Source organism: Megalobrama amblycephala, linkage group LG15 (assembly GCF_018812025.1).
Source record: "Megalobrama amblycephala isolate DHTTF-2021 linkage group LG15, ASM1881202v1, whole genome shotgun sequence".
Classification (NCBI taxonomy): domain Eukaryota; kingdom Metazoa; phylum Chordata; class Actinopteri; order Cypriniformes; family Xenocyprididae; genus Megalobrama; species Megalobrama amblycephala.
The window spans coordinates 33265849-33283636 of record NC_063058.1 but is presented as its reverse complement, the minus strand read 5'-3'; the positions used below and the strand labels follow the sequence as shown (position 1 = coordinate 33283636).

Genomic DNA, 17788 nt, shown 5'->3' with positions numbered 1-17788 from the left:
AATGGTAATATATATTGAATTTTACAAATTATTTGAATGTAATGCAATCTAACTCTATAATATAATATAATCAGTAACACAATAAATAAATCTAATGCAAATAAATCTAATATAATATATATTAGTGATATATAAACATTAACTATAAATATACATTTTTACAAATAAGTATAATAAACGGCAATATAGAATAAATTTTAAAAAAAATCAAAAATTTTTTTTAATTAAAATAAAAAAATTAAATGTACAGATTAATATAATATAATCAGTAACATACATTTTACAAATTAATATAATATAAAATGTGAAAAATTTGATTCATTTGAATGATACACACAACAGAAAATGTGTGCAGATCATTGGCTGCTATATTTTGATCTTTGATAATAATAAAACTCTGTAATTCAAAGAGTGCAAGTGACTTGTAAAACATCCCATCTGAATTGAATTATGGGAAAAGTCAGTCAATGTAATAAAAAAACATGTTTCAACAGCCTATACTGAATAGCAGGATATTTTCTTAGTCATTAAATGTAATATATTGCACACAACCCTCATCTGCTCATTATGAATGTCAGAATCAGTTACATGTGTTTGTTGTGTAACAGTGTGTTTTGTTCCTGTAATGATATGGTGTGTGTTTTGTAGTGGCTCATGAGGTTTGGGAGGAAATGGTGAATGCCTGTTGGTGCGGCTTACTGGCGGCCCTCTCACTGCTGCTGGACGCCAGGTACGAGACGCTTTTTACACACACACACACTTTATCACTTCATACTATATTTTATATCCTCACTGTTACAGTAATAGGTCATGCATTATTCAGTGCAGTGCACTTAAGCTTTATTCTTGGGTGCTTTATTAGCATCTGTTAGTCATAGAGCCTGACTGTCCCTGTGATGTTTGACGTGTTTGTGTCAGTACGGACGAGACGGCCACAGAAAACATCCTGAAAGCGGAGCTGTCCATGGCGTCTCTGTGCGGCCGTCTGGGTTTGGTGACGCCACGTGACGCTTTTATTACCGCCATCTGTAAAGCCTCTCTCCCTCCGCACTACGCCCTCACCATCCTGAGCAGCAACGCCGCCAACCTCTCCAATAAAGGTACCATCAAACACAACCTGCAATAATCAGATATTCATAATCAGATAATGATAATGATCCACCATATTGGAGGGGCGGAATCATTAACCGAAACAATGCCTTTTAATATAATATAATATAATATAATATAATATAATATAATATAATATAATTTAATACAAATTCATATCATATAATTTATTACAAATTCATATCATATAATTTAATATAATATAATGTAATTTAATATAGTATAATTTATATAATATAATGTAATTTAATATAAATTAATATAATACAATTTAATATAAAATAATATAATTTAATATATAATTTATATAATATAATGTAATTTAATATAAATTAATATAATATAATTTAATATAATATAATGTAATGTAATGTAATATAATTTAATATAATATAATTAATATAATGTAATTTAATACAAATTAATATAATATAATGTAATTTAATATAAATTAATATAATACAATTTAATATAAAATAATATTTAATATAATATAATTAATATAATATCATGTCATTTAATATAAATTAATATAATAAAATTGAATATAAAATAATATAATTTAATATAATATAATTAATATAATATCATGTAATTTAATATAAAATAATATATAATATACAGAGCTATACACAATACATTTTATATATATATATATATATATATAAAACACAATAAATTTAGCCAATTAATATAATATGATATAATATAAAATGTGTATATCAAATAAATCTAATGTATAAACTATAACATACAATGCATTTTGCAAATTTATAATATATAAAATAAAATGTGAAAAATTGATTAATTTAAATGATAAACATAGTACGAAATGTGTGCATATCATATATTCGTTGGCATATTTGAGCTTTAATAATTTTTGATTTAATAAATTTTAGGTTTCAAGCAAAAATGGTTTTGGAGAGCTGAAATATAATATAATATATGTTTAAATAAACGTTTAAGTGTTTATAATGAGTAAAAACAATTATATCAATAAATTAAAATAAGAAATTGCAATTTAAATGCTTAGTTTTTATTATTAAATCAATTTGATTCGGGATGCATCTTCGGTTTCGGTTTTTAACTTTTTTGGTGTTTTCAGTTTTGTGAGTGTATCACTAGCTTACATTTACATTGATGTGTTTGGCAGATGCTTTCACGTTACATTTTATGATTTTTTGCTGGGAATCGACCCCATGACCTTGGCATTGGTGCTCTACTGTTTGAGCTGCAAGCTTTGTGTGTATAAATGTATGCAGTTTAATGTGTGTGTGTGTGTGTGTGTGTGTGTGTTCAGTGTACTCCATCCAGGGTCAGAGTGTGCAGATGGTCAGTCCGTCCAGTGAATCACACCAGCAGGTGGTAGCAGTCGGTCAGCCGCTCACCGCTCAGCCTCAGGGCACCGTAGTGGTAAATCACATGTTTACATTACGTTACAGTGCAGCTGAATGGTTTTCCAGGTGGATCACAAGGCCTTCCTGTTTGTGTCTGTCCGTCAGCTCACAGCGAAGAACATTCAGTGCATGCGGACGCTGCTGAATCTGGCTCACTGTCACGGTGCTTATCTGGGAACCTCATGGCAGCTGGTGTTAGCCACACTACAGGTACAAGCACAGTAATTAACCAATCACAATACTTATATATGTGTGTTCAGTGTACAGGGATGTGACCCCAGTGAACTGCAAAATGGCCTTAAACAGTAACTAAATAAACTTGCGTTTTCAGATACATTAATGCATGTGATGCTCCGGTGTTTTCTCTGAAAATGCTGCATCTCAAGTGCTGTGCATTTGGAAATGCAACCCGCACCAAACATCTTCCTCGATTTGTAACGAGAATTGTTTATAGATCTGAACAAAAGAGAAGCTTTAAGGTCTCCGTGCAATTTTCCTCTAAAATATCAGATCTGTGCTTTAACGTTTGAAAGCAAAGAAATTAAGACCGCAATAATTATTAGTATTGTAATTTTACTGTTGTTTAAAAGTACTTTTATTATTAATATATATATATATATATATATATATATATATATATATATATATATATATATATATATATATATATATATATTTTTTTTTTTTTTTTTTTTACAGTGCGGTATTATTAATGCAATAGTAATACATTTCTTTATTAGAAAATAAAGGGGGAGTTCAGGTTTCCCTATAATATAATATAATATAATATAATATAATATAATATATATATAATATAATATAATATAATATACAATAAATTTTACAAATTAAAATGAAACAAGCTACTTAGTCTAATGTTTGAAAGCAAAGAAATTAAGACAGCAATAAATAATATTGTAATTTTACTGTTCTGTAAAAATAGTATAAATATTATCATTATTATTATTATTATTATTATTAATAAATGCCTTTTTTAATTTTACAGTACAATATTATTGAAGCAATAGTAATATATTTCTTCATTAGAAAATAAAGGGGGGAGTTCAGATTTCCCGAAAATAAAATAAAATAAATTAAAATAAAATAAAATAAAATAAAATAAAATAAACAGTAATATACAATAAATTTTACAAATTAAAATAATACAAGCTACATGGTCTGTTGTTTGAAAGCAAAGAAATTAAGACTGCAATAAATAATATTGTAATTTTACTGTCCTGTAAAAATAGTATCATTATTATTATTAATAAATGCCTTTTTTAATTTTACAGTACAATATTATTGAAGCAATAGTAATATATTTCTTTATTAGAAAATAAAGGGTGAAGTTCAGGTTTCCCGAAAATAAAATAAAATAAAATAAAATAAAATAAAATAAACAGTAATATACAATACATTTTACAAATTAAAATGATACAAGCTACTTGGTCTAATGTTTGAAAGCAAAGAAATTAAGACAGCAATAAATAATATTGTAATTTTACTGTTCTGTAAAAATAGTATAAATATTATCATTATTATTATTATTAATAAATGCCTTTTTTAATTTTACAGTACAATATTATTGAAGCAATAGCAATATATTTCTTTATTAGAAAATAGAGGGGGAAGTTCAGGTTTCCCGAAAATAAAATAAAATAAAATAAAATAAAATAAAATAAAATAAAATAAAATAAAATAAAATAAAATAAAATAAAATAAAATAAAATAAAATAAAATAAAATAAACAGTAATATACAATAAATTTTACAAATTAAAATGATACAAGCTACTTGGTCTAATGTTTGAAAGCAAAGAAATTAAGACAGCAATAAATAATATTGTAATTTTACTGTTCTGTAAAAATTGTATAAATATTATCATTATTATTATTATTAATAAATGGCTTTTTTAATTTTACAGTACAATATTATTGAAGCAATAGTAATATATTTCTTCATTAGAAAATAAAGGGGGGAGTTCAGGTTTCCCGAAAATAAAATAAAATAAAATAAAATAAAATAAACAATACTTTTACAAATTAAAATAATACAAGCTACATGGTCTGTTGTTTGAAAGCAAAGAAATTAAGACTGCAATAAATAATATTGTAATTTTACTGTCCTGTAAAAATAGTATCATTATTATTATTAATAAATAATTTTTTTAATTTTACAGTACAGTATTATTGAAGCAATAGTAATATATTTCTTTATTAGAAAATAAAGGGTGAAGTTCAGGTTTCCCGAAAATAAAATAAAATAAAATAAAATAAACAGTAATATACAATACATTTTACAAATTAAAATGATACAAGCTACTTGGTCTAATGTTTGAAAGCAAAGAAATTAAGACAGCAATAAATAATATTGTAATTTTACTGTTCTGTAAAAATAGTATAAATATTATCATTATTATTATTATTAATAAATGCCTTTTTTAATTTTACAGTACAATATTATTGAAGCAATAGTAATATATTTCTTTATTACAAAAAAAAGGGGGAAGTTCAGGTTTCCCGAAAATAAAATAAAATAAAATAAAATAAAATAAACAGTAATATACAATAAATTTTACAAATTAAAATAATACAAGCTACATGGTCTGTTGTTTGAAAGCAAAGAAATTAAGACAGCAATAAATAATATTGTAATTTTACTGTTCTTTAAAAATAGTATAAATATTATTATTAATAAATCCTTTTTTTAATTTTACAGTACAATATTATTGAAGCAATAGTAATATATTTCTTTATTACAAAATAAAGGAGGAAGTTCAGGTTTCCCGAAAATAAAATAAAATAAAATAAACAGTAATATACAATAAATTAAGACAGCAATAAATAATATTGTAATTTTATTGTCCTGTAAATTGTGGACAATAAAATATTATCATTATTATTATTATTATTATTATTATTAATAAATGCCTTTTTTAATTTTACAGTACAGTATTATAAATGCAATAGTAATATATTTCTTTATTAGAAAATAAAGTTTTAGTTTTTTTCTGTTGACATGCCTGATAGTGTTTGGCATTCACTCATCTTCATCTCTTCTTCTCGTCAGCATCTGGTGTGGATTCTGGGTCTGAAACCGTCTGTTGGTGGCGTTCTGAAGCCCGGGCGGGCCGTGGAGGGTCCCAGCACGGTAAAAACAGCCTCTCTCAGCTTCCTGTTAGTGAGCTGCCTACCGAGAAAGCGTTTTGAGCATCATAGGCTCTTTTGAGGTGGCAGTGTTTGTGCACCATAGGCAAAAGTTGTTGTTTTTTTGGCCATAATAAGTGAGAGTATTATTTTTTGCACATCATAGGCACTTTCTGAGTCAGCAGCATTTGTGTCCTTGTTATTTGCTCACTAATGCTCAGGTGCCTTCCAAACAAGTCCAGAAAATGTTGTCTAGATATTTCCGCAGGCGCATTTAGCAGACGCTTTTATCTAAAAAGCAATTGAGCCAACAATATTCATAATATATAAATGTAAATGATTATGACTTTATTTTGCAGGTTTTGACCACAGCGGTGATGACCGATCTACCCGTCATATCAAATATCCTCTCCAGACTCTTTGAAAGCTCACAGTAAGAATCTGCCAACGTCACAATAGAAATAATTCACTGATCGCATTGTGTCATTGTTTAGATAAGCAATAGTTGTTGAATTACACGTTGTGTGTGATTGTAGATACCTGGACGACGTCTCTCTGCATCACCTGATAAATGCCCTGTGCTCTTTATCCATGGAGGCGATGGAGATGGCTTACGGAAACAACAAGGTGCGTCGTTTGTTGGACCTGACGATCCTTCAGATCAGTGCAGTAATGATGCTGAAGATTCATTTAATCCACTTTATCCACTTCATGTTTTAAATCTCTTATCTCCTCGGTCAGGAGCCGTCTCTGTTTGCGGTGGCCAAACTCTTAGAGACCGGACTGGTCAATATGGACCGGATCGAGATTCTCTGGAGGCCGCTGACGGCTCATCTACTGGAGGTGAGACCAGGAGCCAATACTAACAATGCAGCTCCTGTTTTGAATTCATTCATTAATATTTTTTAAGACTGTTTTGTTTATTGTATGTGTGTGTGTGTATATATATATATATATATATATATATATATATATATATATATATATATATATATATATATATATATATATATATATATATATATAATTTATTTATTATTTATTTATTTATATTTACTGTTTTGTTTTAAAGTCATCTTTGTCCATTTGTATATTATATGATTTCTTTATTTAAATGTATTTTATTATTTATATATTTATTTAGATATACTTTTTAGTTTTGAAGTTCTCTTTGTCCATTTGTTTTATTTATATTTTATATTTATTTATTTATTATATACCGGTATGTATAATTTATTAAAAGTATTATTTATTTATTATGTATATAATTTATTTATTATTTAAATCATTTTTTTATAATTTATTTATATTTATTCATTTATTTATATTTACTGTTTTGCTTTAAAATGTATGTTTATTTATTATGCATATATAATTTCTTTTATTTAAATTTCTTTTATTTATGATTTATATATAATTTTAGTATTGAAGTTGTTTATCCACTTATTTTATTTATATTTTATATTTATTTATTTATTATATACCGGTGTGTATATATAATTTATTTGAATTTATTTTATTTAGGTATATAATTTATTTTTTTATTATTATTTATTTATATATACTCTTTTGTTTTAAAGTCGTCTTTGTCAATTTGTTTTGCTTATATATATATATATATATATATTTTAATGCATATATAATTTATTTATTCAAGTATATTTTATTAAATTATTTATTTATTTTTATATATACAGTTTAGTCCATTTTTATTTATTTATTTATTATGTATATATTATTTATTTACATTTATTTTTATTATTTATTTATAGTTATTCATTTATCTATATTGTTTTGTTTTTAAGTCGTCTTTGGCCATTGGTTTTATTTATATTTTACACAATTAATTTAAATTTTAATTATTTTTTTTCTGTGTACTTCAGCTCTAATCACTAATAATATTATTTCAGGGTCTTGAAATACTACTAATATTGCTGAAACAAATATTACTAATATCAGTACAACTAATCACAGTAAATAACTGTTGTAATGAGATGAAATGGTAATATTTAATATTCAGCGGGCCGCTCTGTTCTGTACTTGCTGTCCTCGTCTGCTGTACTCACACTTCTTCTGTAGTTATATATATGCTAAAGCACGACTCATGTCCTCATGTTGTCTTATTCCGTCTTTTTCCCTCCTCTGTCTCTTGCGACATGTCTGTTTTGTAGAAGGTAAGTACCTGAACTTCTTCTCTTTGAGGAGTCACTCTTCCTTTTAAATCGCTCTGTCTTTGTCCACATTTTCTGAAATTTTATTTAATGTTTTCAGGAATAAATCAGCCTCCGTTTTGTTTCATTTGACTCGCATGTGCTGCTTTGACCTCCACATTGAAAACCAAATCACAGAACGGCTATTTTATATGACAATTATCTTCTGAATGTCATTTATACCTTCAACTTTATGTTGTGCAACTTCAGAACGTCAGTAATAGAGTAGAAACAATAGAAGTCAGAAGTAATAAAGTAGTTTAAATAGTTTAAATGTAATGTGAAAGGACCTTTCAGACTGTGATTCAAGATGGCCACATTATTTTGAGATTATTTATTCATCTGATGCACCACAAAAACTTTACTTTTACATTCATTAAACACACCGATCTGTGATCTACACACTCCAAATCAAATAAACACTGTCTCCTCTTGTGATCTGAAAAAATCAATTCATGAATATTTTGCAAATCAATCTATGTTTTGTGTAATAAATGGTAATGAAATGATTTTTTTCATAACCAATTGCTTGTTTGTGTTAATGAAGTTCCATTTGCAATGTCTGTATTGTTGCTGATTTCATTAACAGGTGAATCTCACCCGTTGTGTCTGGGTCATATTTCACCACTAAATTATATATAGCATAAGAACATGAAGCCTATTATGCCATTATCTTGTCAGGTGTGTCAGCATCCTAACACTCGGATGAGGGAGTGGGGTGCGGAGGCCATTACCTCGCTGATCAAAGCTGGACTCTCCTACAAACACGAGCCACCGCTGTCCCAAAACCAGGTAGCAATTCAGTCGGATGATCTGATTTTGGTTATTGATTGGACAACACTTAACCAATCCCCTGTCCTGCTCAGCGGCTGCAGCTGCTGCTTCTGAACCCGCTGAAGGAGCTCTCCAACGTCCTTCACGCTGATATCCGACAGAAACAGCTGGAGTGTGTCCTGCAGATCCTACAGAACCAGGGAGACAGTCTCGGACCGGGATGGCCTCTGGTACTGGGGGTCATCGGAGCGATCCGCAATGACCAGGGGTGAGACACACTGCCTGATCTTGCAGAAAAGACCATCCTAACTAGGGCTGGGTAAAAAATATCGATTTCTCAATTTTAATCGATTCTCATTTTTACGAACCGATATTGATTCTTAAATCCCAAGAATCGATTAGTCTAGTCTGTTTTTAGGTGATGAATGAGCAGAATATGTAGCGCCTCCCATCCAGTAAATCGCAATAATCTTTGTTACTTTTGATATGAAGCAAAGTCTCAGATTTCAAATGACGTCCATCTTATTATGAGATTCAAAAAATAAATACCGTTTTGGCGCTGTTTAATGTGGCGTGACGGATCGCTTTAGCACCTCAGTTAAAGAGAAGCATGTGATCATCCTCTCCTCCGCTTTAATACCAGTTACAGCGAAATAAACATGCATGTACATCTGAAGGTATGTTAAAATATACAGTACAACTTACTGAAATCCGTATCATGTCTCGTGTAATCGCTCAATCAGTGTTTCAACCTCGGAAAGACGTCAATAAAACAGCTTCAATGTCACGTAACGTCACATTTACCTCAGAAAAACACATTCAGTGACCATAAAGTCATTAGTCAGCTAGAAAAATGAACTCTAGAAAGCAACATTCTGATAAATATAGCTATGCACCGTTACATATTCATTATAATGTTCTTCAATATTTAATGCATGTTTGAATAAATCAGTTATGGCAGCCGCGATTTAAATGTTTATATTTCAAAAAACTAATTGGAGTAGAAATACGATTATGTAATTCTTAACTGTATTTATAATAAAAACATCAAGTGTAATTTAAGTGTTTGTATATAAATAAGTTAATTTAACCTTCAATATTATTATAGTAGTACCAGCTGACTCCCATGTGTAGTTTACAGCATTAGTTGAGAGATTTTTTTCCTCTAGAAAATTTCCCATGTACTGTAACTGAAATACTACATCCAAAATAATCGACATCAAATCGAATGGAAAGCATGTGAATAGTAATCTAATCGAATCGTGAAAATTGTGTCATTTTTGACCAAAAAAAATGATTTTTAGAATTTTTTACTTCATCAGAATGGTACGAAACTGGACATGGTTCGAAAAAATGTACACACTTGTACTTCTTGTGGGCAAAAATGAGCGCATTGGAAATGAATGGGAAACGAATTTCATCTAGTGGAAGCGTTTGGTACTGCACCCAAACAAAATCTTACTGAAAGCTCATTATTTGAGATATCAACCTCTAATTTGGAACACAATTTGTTTAGATTTATGGGCTTGATTTCCTAGCAATTTTAGAGTAAAACGTGTTTTGGAAAATATATATTTCATATAAAAATAGAAAATAATATTTTGTGCATTTTTCATAACAATAAATGTAAAATTCTATAACTTTTGTTTACAGTATCTTCTTCTCAAGATTTATTACGGTTTAAGTTGGAAATTTCATTTTCAGCTATATACTCAAAAAGTGAATTAAATGGATTATAACTACTGCATAAATAATATTTAGTGCCATAAAATTCTCTAAAAATGCAAAATATTATCTCACTAAAATATAGTACATTCATTTCATGACTAATTTTGTTTGAAGCGACCAGTGTTGGGGAAAGTTACTTTTAAAAGTAATGCATTACAATATTGTATTACTCCCTAAAAAGTAACTAATTGCATTAGTTCCTTTCTTTTTAATGGAAAGCAATGCATTGCTTTACTTTTTCCTCATCTGAGCTGGGCTCTTTGTTTGTTTTTATAACAACAAAAAAGTTCCATTTTTGGCAACACCAAAAGTGAAATTAATAAGCATCAGGGTGAAGGAAATGCAAATTCACGCCTGTACAGTAGAGGGCGCAGCTAGTCTAGAATAACCATCATGTTTACACAACGCCTCTGCACTTTGTTTCTCTCAATATGGCGACACGAGAATTGTGAGTCAATAGATGAGAAAACAAAGTAACTTGCGGTACTTATTTAATAAAGTAACTAAGGTGTTTTGTTGGAAATTTAAAAGTAATCCATTAATAGTTACTTGAAAAAAGTAATCTGATTACGTTACCCCCAACACTGGAAATGTTTTGGTGCTTGAAGACTTCCTTGGTTAACCAGCTTCACAAGAGGGACCAGGGCTGCGTTTCCCAAGAGCATTGTAAGCCTAAGTTGATCGTAGAGACCAATGGTGGCAATTGTTCTACGATAAACTTAGGCTTACGATGCTTTTGGGAAACACAATCCCTCTTGTGAAGCTGGTCGACCAAGGAATCCTTGCAGGTAGCATCCAAAAGCACACTTAAAGTCATTTGCACACATCTTTCATTCCACAGTGAATCCCTCATACGAACAGCGTTCCAGTGCCTGCAGTTGGTGGTGACCGACTTCCTACCCACAATGCCTTGCATGTGCCTACAAATTGTGGTGGATGTAGCCGGCAGCTTTGGGCTGCAGAACCAGGAGCTGAACATCAGCCTGACGTCTATCGGCCTTCTGGTGAGGAGTACTGCTAGTGTTGCTAGTAAAAACTCCTTGAATGCAAATTCCCTTGAAGTAGACTAACAATCTTCCCTTTCCCCACTGCAGTGGAACATCTCGGACTACTTCTTCCAAAGGGGAGAAGCCATTACAGAGGAGCTGGAAAAGGAGGAAGCAGTTCTCTTGAAACAGGCACAAGATAAAGGTGAACCTCTGAACCGACCCTTCCACCCTGCGCCACCATTTGACTGCCTGTGGTTGTGCCTGTATGCCAAACTTGGCGAGTTGTGCGTGGACCCACGGCCGGCTGTGAGGAAAAGTGCCGGCCAAACAATGTTCTCCACCATTGCTGCTCATGGAACGCTGCTGCAACCTTCGACCTGGAACATTGTGGTTTGGAAGGTACTGGATCAGACTTGGCCAGTGACCAAATTAGCCCAACTGCATTGTTGCTAATAACCAAATTCATCTGTAACGTTGCTCCACAGGTTCTCTTTCATCTTCTGGACTGTGTAAGGAAGTCCTCCACCACGGCCGACAAAGAGAAGATAGAATCTGGAGGTGGGAACATCCTCATCCACCACTCACGTGACACAGCGGAGAAGCAGTGGGCGGAAACGTGGGTTCTGACACTTGCGGGCGTAGCTCGGATCTTCAACACCAGGAGATATCTGCTCCAGCAGCTGGGTAAGCATTGAAAGATGTGGTTCTCCAAGGCTACATCTACACTAATCCGGATATATTTGAAAACACAGCTGTTTCTCCACATTTTGGATTTCTGTCCACATTGAGCAAAACTGAGCTTAAAGCCAGATAGGATTTAAACTTTGTTGGCTGGAGATCCAAGTTTGGTTTGAAGACGAAAAATGTATCAAGCACAACGTTCTCTCACCCGCCCATAGACCATCCCATCGAAGAAATCAGGACAGAAGTGGTAGAAAGCCGTTTTCAAATGTATCCAGATAAAAAAAGTCGGATCTCAGAATTTGGTTCTTGCTTTCTTGCAGGTGACTTTTTCAAGGCTTGGGAAGTTCTTTTGGACCACATCCAGTCCGCTGCCCTCAGCAAGAACAATGAAGTTTCCCTCGCCGCCCTCAAGAGCTTCCAGGAGATCCTCCAGCTAGTCACGCCCGTTAAAGACACAGATAAACCCGATGCTCTTGCAGCTATGGATGTTCCTCATGTCCTTATGGAGTCTCTACAAGGTTCCGGGCCAGGAAGACCCCTAGTCCGATCGGATTCCCTTGCCGAGAGACTAGCCCAGCGCTACGGCGTCCAACCTTCGCTTCCGCCACCTGGAGAGGAGCTGGACGACTCTGCCCTTTGGTGGTCAGCATGGAACACTTGGTACCGGGTAGGAACCGAGTGCACGCGACCCCCTAGTGGTGGAACAGATAAACTAGTGTTCGTACCCAGCCAGCCATTCCTGACAGCGCTAATACAGATTTTCCCAGCGTTGTACCAGCACATCGCAGGAGGCTTCAGCATGGAGGATCTGAAGAAGCTGGGGGTGATTCTGTATGGAGCCGTGTCGGTCCCCATAAGTTCGGACTCCTCGCCGTTCATCTTGCCCTCCTACACGGAGGCGGTGCTCACCAGCCTGCAGGAAGCGGTTCTGACCGCCCTTGATGTCCTGCAGAAGGTACAGCAACTCCAGATCTGCTTAACCCTTGTGTGTCAATTAAAAAAAAGTTACACATAGGTCCATGGAGGACAAAAATGTCCATGTCCAAAAACTGTCATAAAAAATTTGGATTTTCAAAATAAATCACAGAGGAGCAGTAATTTATCAATTTGCAACAAGCATATTTTCATACTCGTAATAAGGCATGTTCAGACCTTTATTTTGAAATAGCAATGAACATGAAAAATCATTAAAGATTGGTTGAAATATGTTAGTTTTCATGCCAAGAGTTCAAAAGATAACATCCATTCATTTTTTATGAAAAAAAAGGTCTGAAAATGTTATTAATTGAAAAAATACATTTATGTGGCTGCGATCTATAACCCACAAACATGTTGTTTTTATGTTTATTAGAGTTTGAATTCATATCAAATTCTACCAAACTTACCACACTACTTCTATATAGGATGTCTACTTCATAAATAGTATGAAAATAACAGAAATACATGGTTCAGATCTCTCAAACCATATATGGAAATGGAGGCGCCCTTATATGGTCAGTAATGGAGCTTGGTTGTCATCTAGTGAAAAAGTGTGGTACTGCGCCCAAACAAAATCTTACTGAAAGCTAATTTTTTGAGATATCAATCTGAAATTTGGAACACAACTTGTTCAGATTTTTGGCTTTGATTGCCTTGCAGTAAAACTTGTTTTGTAAAATATGTATTTTATATAAAATATATTTTTACATTTTTACATTTTCATAAACTTAAACTTCTATAACTTTTCTTTTTCACTTACATAAGTTATTTCACTTCTACAATAATCTGCCAAATTTCATCTTTAAAACAAGACCAGCCTTATGTCTATATTCAAAAGTATTCTTGAATTACAACCATTTAAGTTTGTATAGTGCATTTTCATGTCTATAACAAAAACAGTTAACAGGTTAAGTTTATGAAAATTATTTATGAACATTATTTTATATAAAATATATATATTTATATGAAACATGTTAAATCTAAATAAGTTATGTTCCAAATTTGAGGTTGATATCTTAAAAAATGAGCTTTCAGTAAGATTTTGTTTGGGCGCAGCACCAGATTTTCCCCATTAGATGCTGTTAACTTTCTAAGTGGAATGCATGAGTGCATGAGGTCGTTTTCACTCTTTGATGCTTCTGTTGTTTGGTTTTCCCCAGTGGGGCAATATATTTGCATTGTTAATGCAAGTACCACACGGGCACTAGTCATTTGTCCACAAGTCATCCATTCAGCCCCTTCCTTATTTCTCACCAACCAAATAAACCAATATCATGAAAATCATTGATTTTTTTGATGGATTTCACACCTATTATATCAACTAGATCAGTTTCAGATCTTTTCGTATGTCTGAATGAGATTGTATGTCATTGTTCCAGGCAATCTGTGTGGGTTCGGAGAATCTCCAAGTGATGTATCCCGCCATCTTTGAGCAGCTCCTGCTGTTCGTTGAGTTCTCCTGTAAACCTCCTCAGTATGGAAAGATGGAGACCAAACACGTGGCCAATGCCAAATACAACCAGGTGAGTCTCTGTCATGTTTCCACCTGAGGTGGGCTTCACTTTTCGGCTGTTTTCAAGATGGTGGAATTGGTTTTGTCCTGTCTTGATGACCATAAATACACTCTTCATCATCATACAACATTCATTTCCGTGTCCTTTTCACAAATATGATGATTTAGTTAGATGATCTTAGTTTCTGCTCAGGAGCGTTTTGATGGTTTTAAATGCACACACTGAAATTCGTCTTCACTTCTTTGCCATTTACAGTCATGTCTTTATTGCGTTGTTCTCTCTAGGATTACAACATTTCACTTTTTATTTTTAGATACTTTCAGTGGCTTTTCCTCTCTTTTTCGAATTGTTTTTGAAGATATTTTTCTTTGCACGGTGTGGTTTTAATTTCTTTTAGTCATGTCTGAATACTTTGGACCACATTTCAAATTCAACTTCAGGGTTTTAAACTTTTAAAGCTTTAATCACACATACCTTAAAACTAGGTTTGGTTGAGTATAAAGGCCAGTTATATAAACTATAAACCGGTAGAAATGTGAAATACTCAAATGTTTAAAACGCCTTCTTTAACTTTAGATTATATATATGGACCAAAGTTTTTGAGAATATTTTGAAATAAATTTTACTTCACCCCATCCCTCAGGTTAAGTACAAAGTATTTTTAAACATGACTTTCAATCCAAACGTTTGTTGGCCTTTGTTGTTGTCATCGTTTAAAGTAGTTTCATTAGTGTGTTGTTGTTGTTGTGCGGTGTGATCAGCATTGGTAGTAAACATTTGTCTGCTCTTCTCTTGTTCTGTTTTTGTACTTCATACGGATCCACTTTAGATCCAACTGTTTGCACCGGTGAGTTCTTCCTCCCTCCCTCCCGCTGTCTCTCTCTATATCTCTGTCTCTCGTCTGCTTTCTGCCTCGTTTTCTCTTCTTTTTTTTCCTTCGGCTACTCTTGAGCTCCATTTAACTGCTCTAAACGACAAACTTCGCTCTTTCATACTCTTATACCATTTCTCCGCTCATTTCCATCAGCCACATTTATTCATTCATCTCAAAACTGCCAAAATAATCTACAAATTCAGTGTTATTTTATAAACCGTGTGGTGAAACGTTTTGAAATTTGGCACATTTATGGTGAAGAGTCTCCACTTCTATCATGCCAGTTTTTCAAACTCTCTAGTAATTTTTGTATATATATTATTTTGTATTTGGTCAAGCATATCTGCGTTTGTCAGTATGCACAGAACACTACATTTATCAAAATATACAGTCTACAACACTACATGAAATACAGTATCCCACAATGCAATGTGCTTGGCTTGACCTTCCATTTCCAGTGTTTTAATAATTCCAACTTTTACTGTTATCTTGACTCATATTTCACACAAAATATTATTAAACATTTTGGTTTCCAAGATGATAACTGGATTAAACTTGCAATATGTTCACAATAAAGTAGCTTTCTATTGTTTTGTTGCACAAAATACACACTTTTCAGTAAGTAGTACACTACTATTCCATTTTGAACACAGCCTAAATGTATTGCCTTATTTCTAGTTTAATGCATATGGTGGGTTCAGCCTCCTTACACACTCATCCTTTAGCTTTCATTGGCTCTTCCCCAGATTTTGTTCAGTGAATATTGAGATCATCCTGGTTAAAAGTTATTATTATTAGGATGCCAAATGAATAGTGAATATGTATCTTCAAGTGACTTAAAAACTTGCTACTGGTCAGAATGTATATAACGATTAAAAAATGAAGTGAAACAATAATTAAGCATAAAAAAATACATGGTGAAGATGTCAAATGGGAATGTTTTTGCAAATTTCCAGAACATAGCCTTTTAGCGGCACATAAATTGGTTGCATATAAAGTTTCATTTGATTTTAAAAATCATAATTTTTGCAATTGTGTTTGGTGCCACTTTTGAACTACTTTTGCTCAAATCAGGGGCTTCTATGAACAAATCTACTCACCTTTGTGTGTATCAGTGGTGTGCTTGGCGTGTAGTTGCTGCTTTTCATCTAATATTATGGTCCGTGTCAGGGTAATGTGGATATTGTCAGTGAAATTTGACACAAATGTTATTAGTGTTGAAGTGGAAATCTGTAGGGGCTGTTTTTCCAGTCATCTGCAGCATTTAAGCCCAGTCCTGTAGCTCATTTTACAGATAGTAGGGATAATCAGATAAAAATTAGATTTTGGTTTGAACTAACAGCCAATCTGGAGACCGGCCCTGATTTAGTGTTTATGTGTTGACCATTCACAATAGTTGTGTCCCAATTTGCACCCTATTCCATGACGTTTTGTAGTTATAAATAGTGTGTGAATGACACACTGATGTTGAATGACAAAATAACCTTATAGAATTCATATACTACATGGTTGAGTACATAGTGTATAGTACGTCATTTGGGACACAACTAATCCTTCTTTGATATTATATTATTTTACACGTATTTATGTCTTTGAGGCTGATGAGGAGACTTTTGTTTTTTTTATGCTATATTAAAATCATTGTCTTAATTTCATTTGTCTGTGTCCAGGCGGAATGGGTGGCCTTAAACTACGTGCCGTTTGCGGAGCGATCTCTAGAAGTGGTGGTCGATCTGTATCATAAAACGGCCTGTCACAAAGCCGTTATCACCGAGAAAGTCCTACAAAACATCATTAAGGTACAAAGCAAAAATCATCAGTTTATGACATTTATAAATCTGACTGACTTCAACAAATATAGGATTTTTTTGCATGTTGTGAATTAGTAGTTTTTGGTCACACGCTGTCATAAAGCTGTTATCTATGGAACGCCACACATAACATTTGGGAAAAATATATATATATTGTGGCCACACATTAAAGGGTTAGTTCACCCAAAAATGAAAATTCTGGCATTTATTACACATATGTCGTTCCACACCCGTAAGACCTTCGTTCATCTTTAGAACACAAATTGAGATATTTTTGTTGAAATCCGATGGCTCAGTGAGGCCTTCATAGCCAGCAATGACATTTCCTCTCTCAAGATCCATTAATGTACTAAAAACATATTTAAATCAGTTCATGTGAGTACAGTGGTTCAATATTAATATTATAGAGAGACGAGAATATTTTTGGTGCGCCAAAAAAACTAAATAACGACTTATTTAGTGATGGCCGATTTCAAAACACTGCTTCAGGAAGATTCGGAGCATAATGAATCAGCGTGTCGAATCAGTGATTCGGAGTATAATATTAATATTGAACCACTGTACTCACATCAAC

General features: G+C 32.4%; 1 protein-coding gene across 5 annotated transcripts in view; it reads left to right on the top strand.

The window, feature by feature from the left end:
• mon2 (MON2 homolog, regulator of endosome-to-Golgi trafficking) overlaps nucleotides 1-17788 on the top strand; it is a 47064-nt gene that overhangs the window by 20329 nt on the left and 8947 nt on the right. For 2 of the 5 annotated variants that reach the window (XM_048159459.1, XM_048159463.1), the window contains exons 13-30: nucleotides 649-730; nucleotides 919-1100; nucleotides 2411-2523; nucleotides 2613-2717; nucleotides 5576-5656; nucleotides 6012-6085; nucleotides 6189-6279; nucleotides 6394-6495; nucleotides 7824-7826; nucleotides 8544-8654; nucleotides 8729-8904; nucleotides 11206-11368; nucleotides 11459-11752; nucleotides 11839-12037; nucleotides 12358-12992; nucleotides 14395-14538; nucleotides 15359-15376; nucleotides 17074-17202. In XM_048159459.1, the coding sequence (XP_048015416.1) occupies nucleotides 649-730; nucleotides 919-1100; nucleotides 2411-2523; nucleotides 2613-2717; nucleotides 5576-5656; nucleotides 6012-6085; nucleotides 6189-6279; nucleotides 6394-6495; nucleotides 7824-7826; nucleotides 8544-8654; nucleotides 8729-8904; nucleotides 11206-11368; nucleotides 11459-11752; nucleotides 11839-12037; nucleotides 12358-12992; nucleotides 14395-14538; nucleotides 15359-15376; nucleotides 17074-17202 (2702 nt within the window). The remainder of the gene's footprint in view (nucleotides 1-648; nucleotides 731-918; nucleotides 1101-2410; nucleotides 2524-2612; nucleotides 2718-5575; nucleotides 5657-6011; nucleotides 6086-6188; nucleotides 6280-6393; nucleotides 6496-7823; nucleotides 7827-8543; nucleotides 8655-8728; nucleotides 8905-11205; nucleotides 11369-11458; nucleotides 11753-11838; nucleotides 12038-12357; nucleotides 12993-14394; nucleotides 14539-15358; nucleotides 15377-17073; nucleotides 17203-17788) is intronic. The other 3 variants (XM_048159460.1, XM_048159461.1, XM_048159462.1) reach the window with 3 other exon arrangements.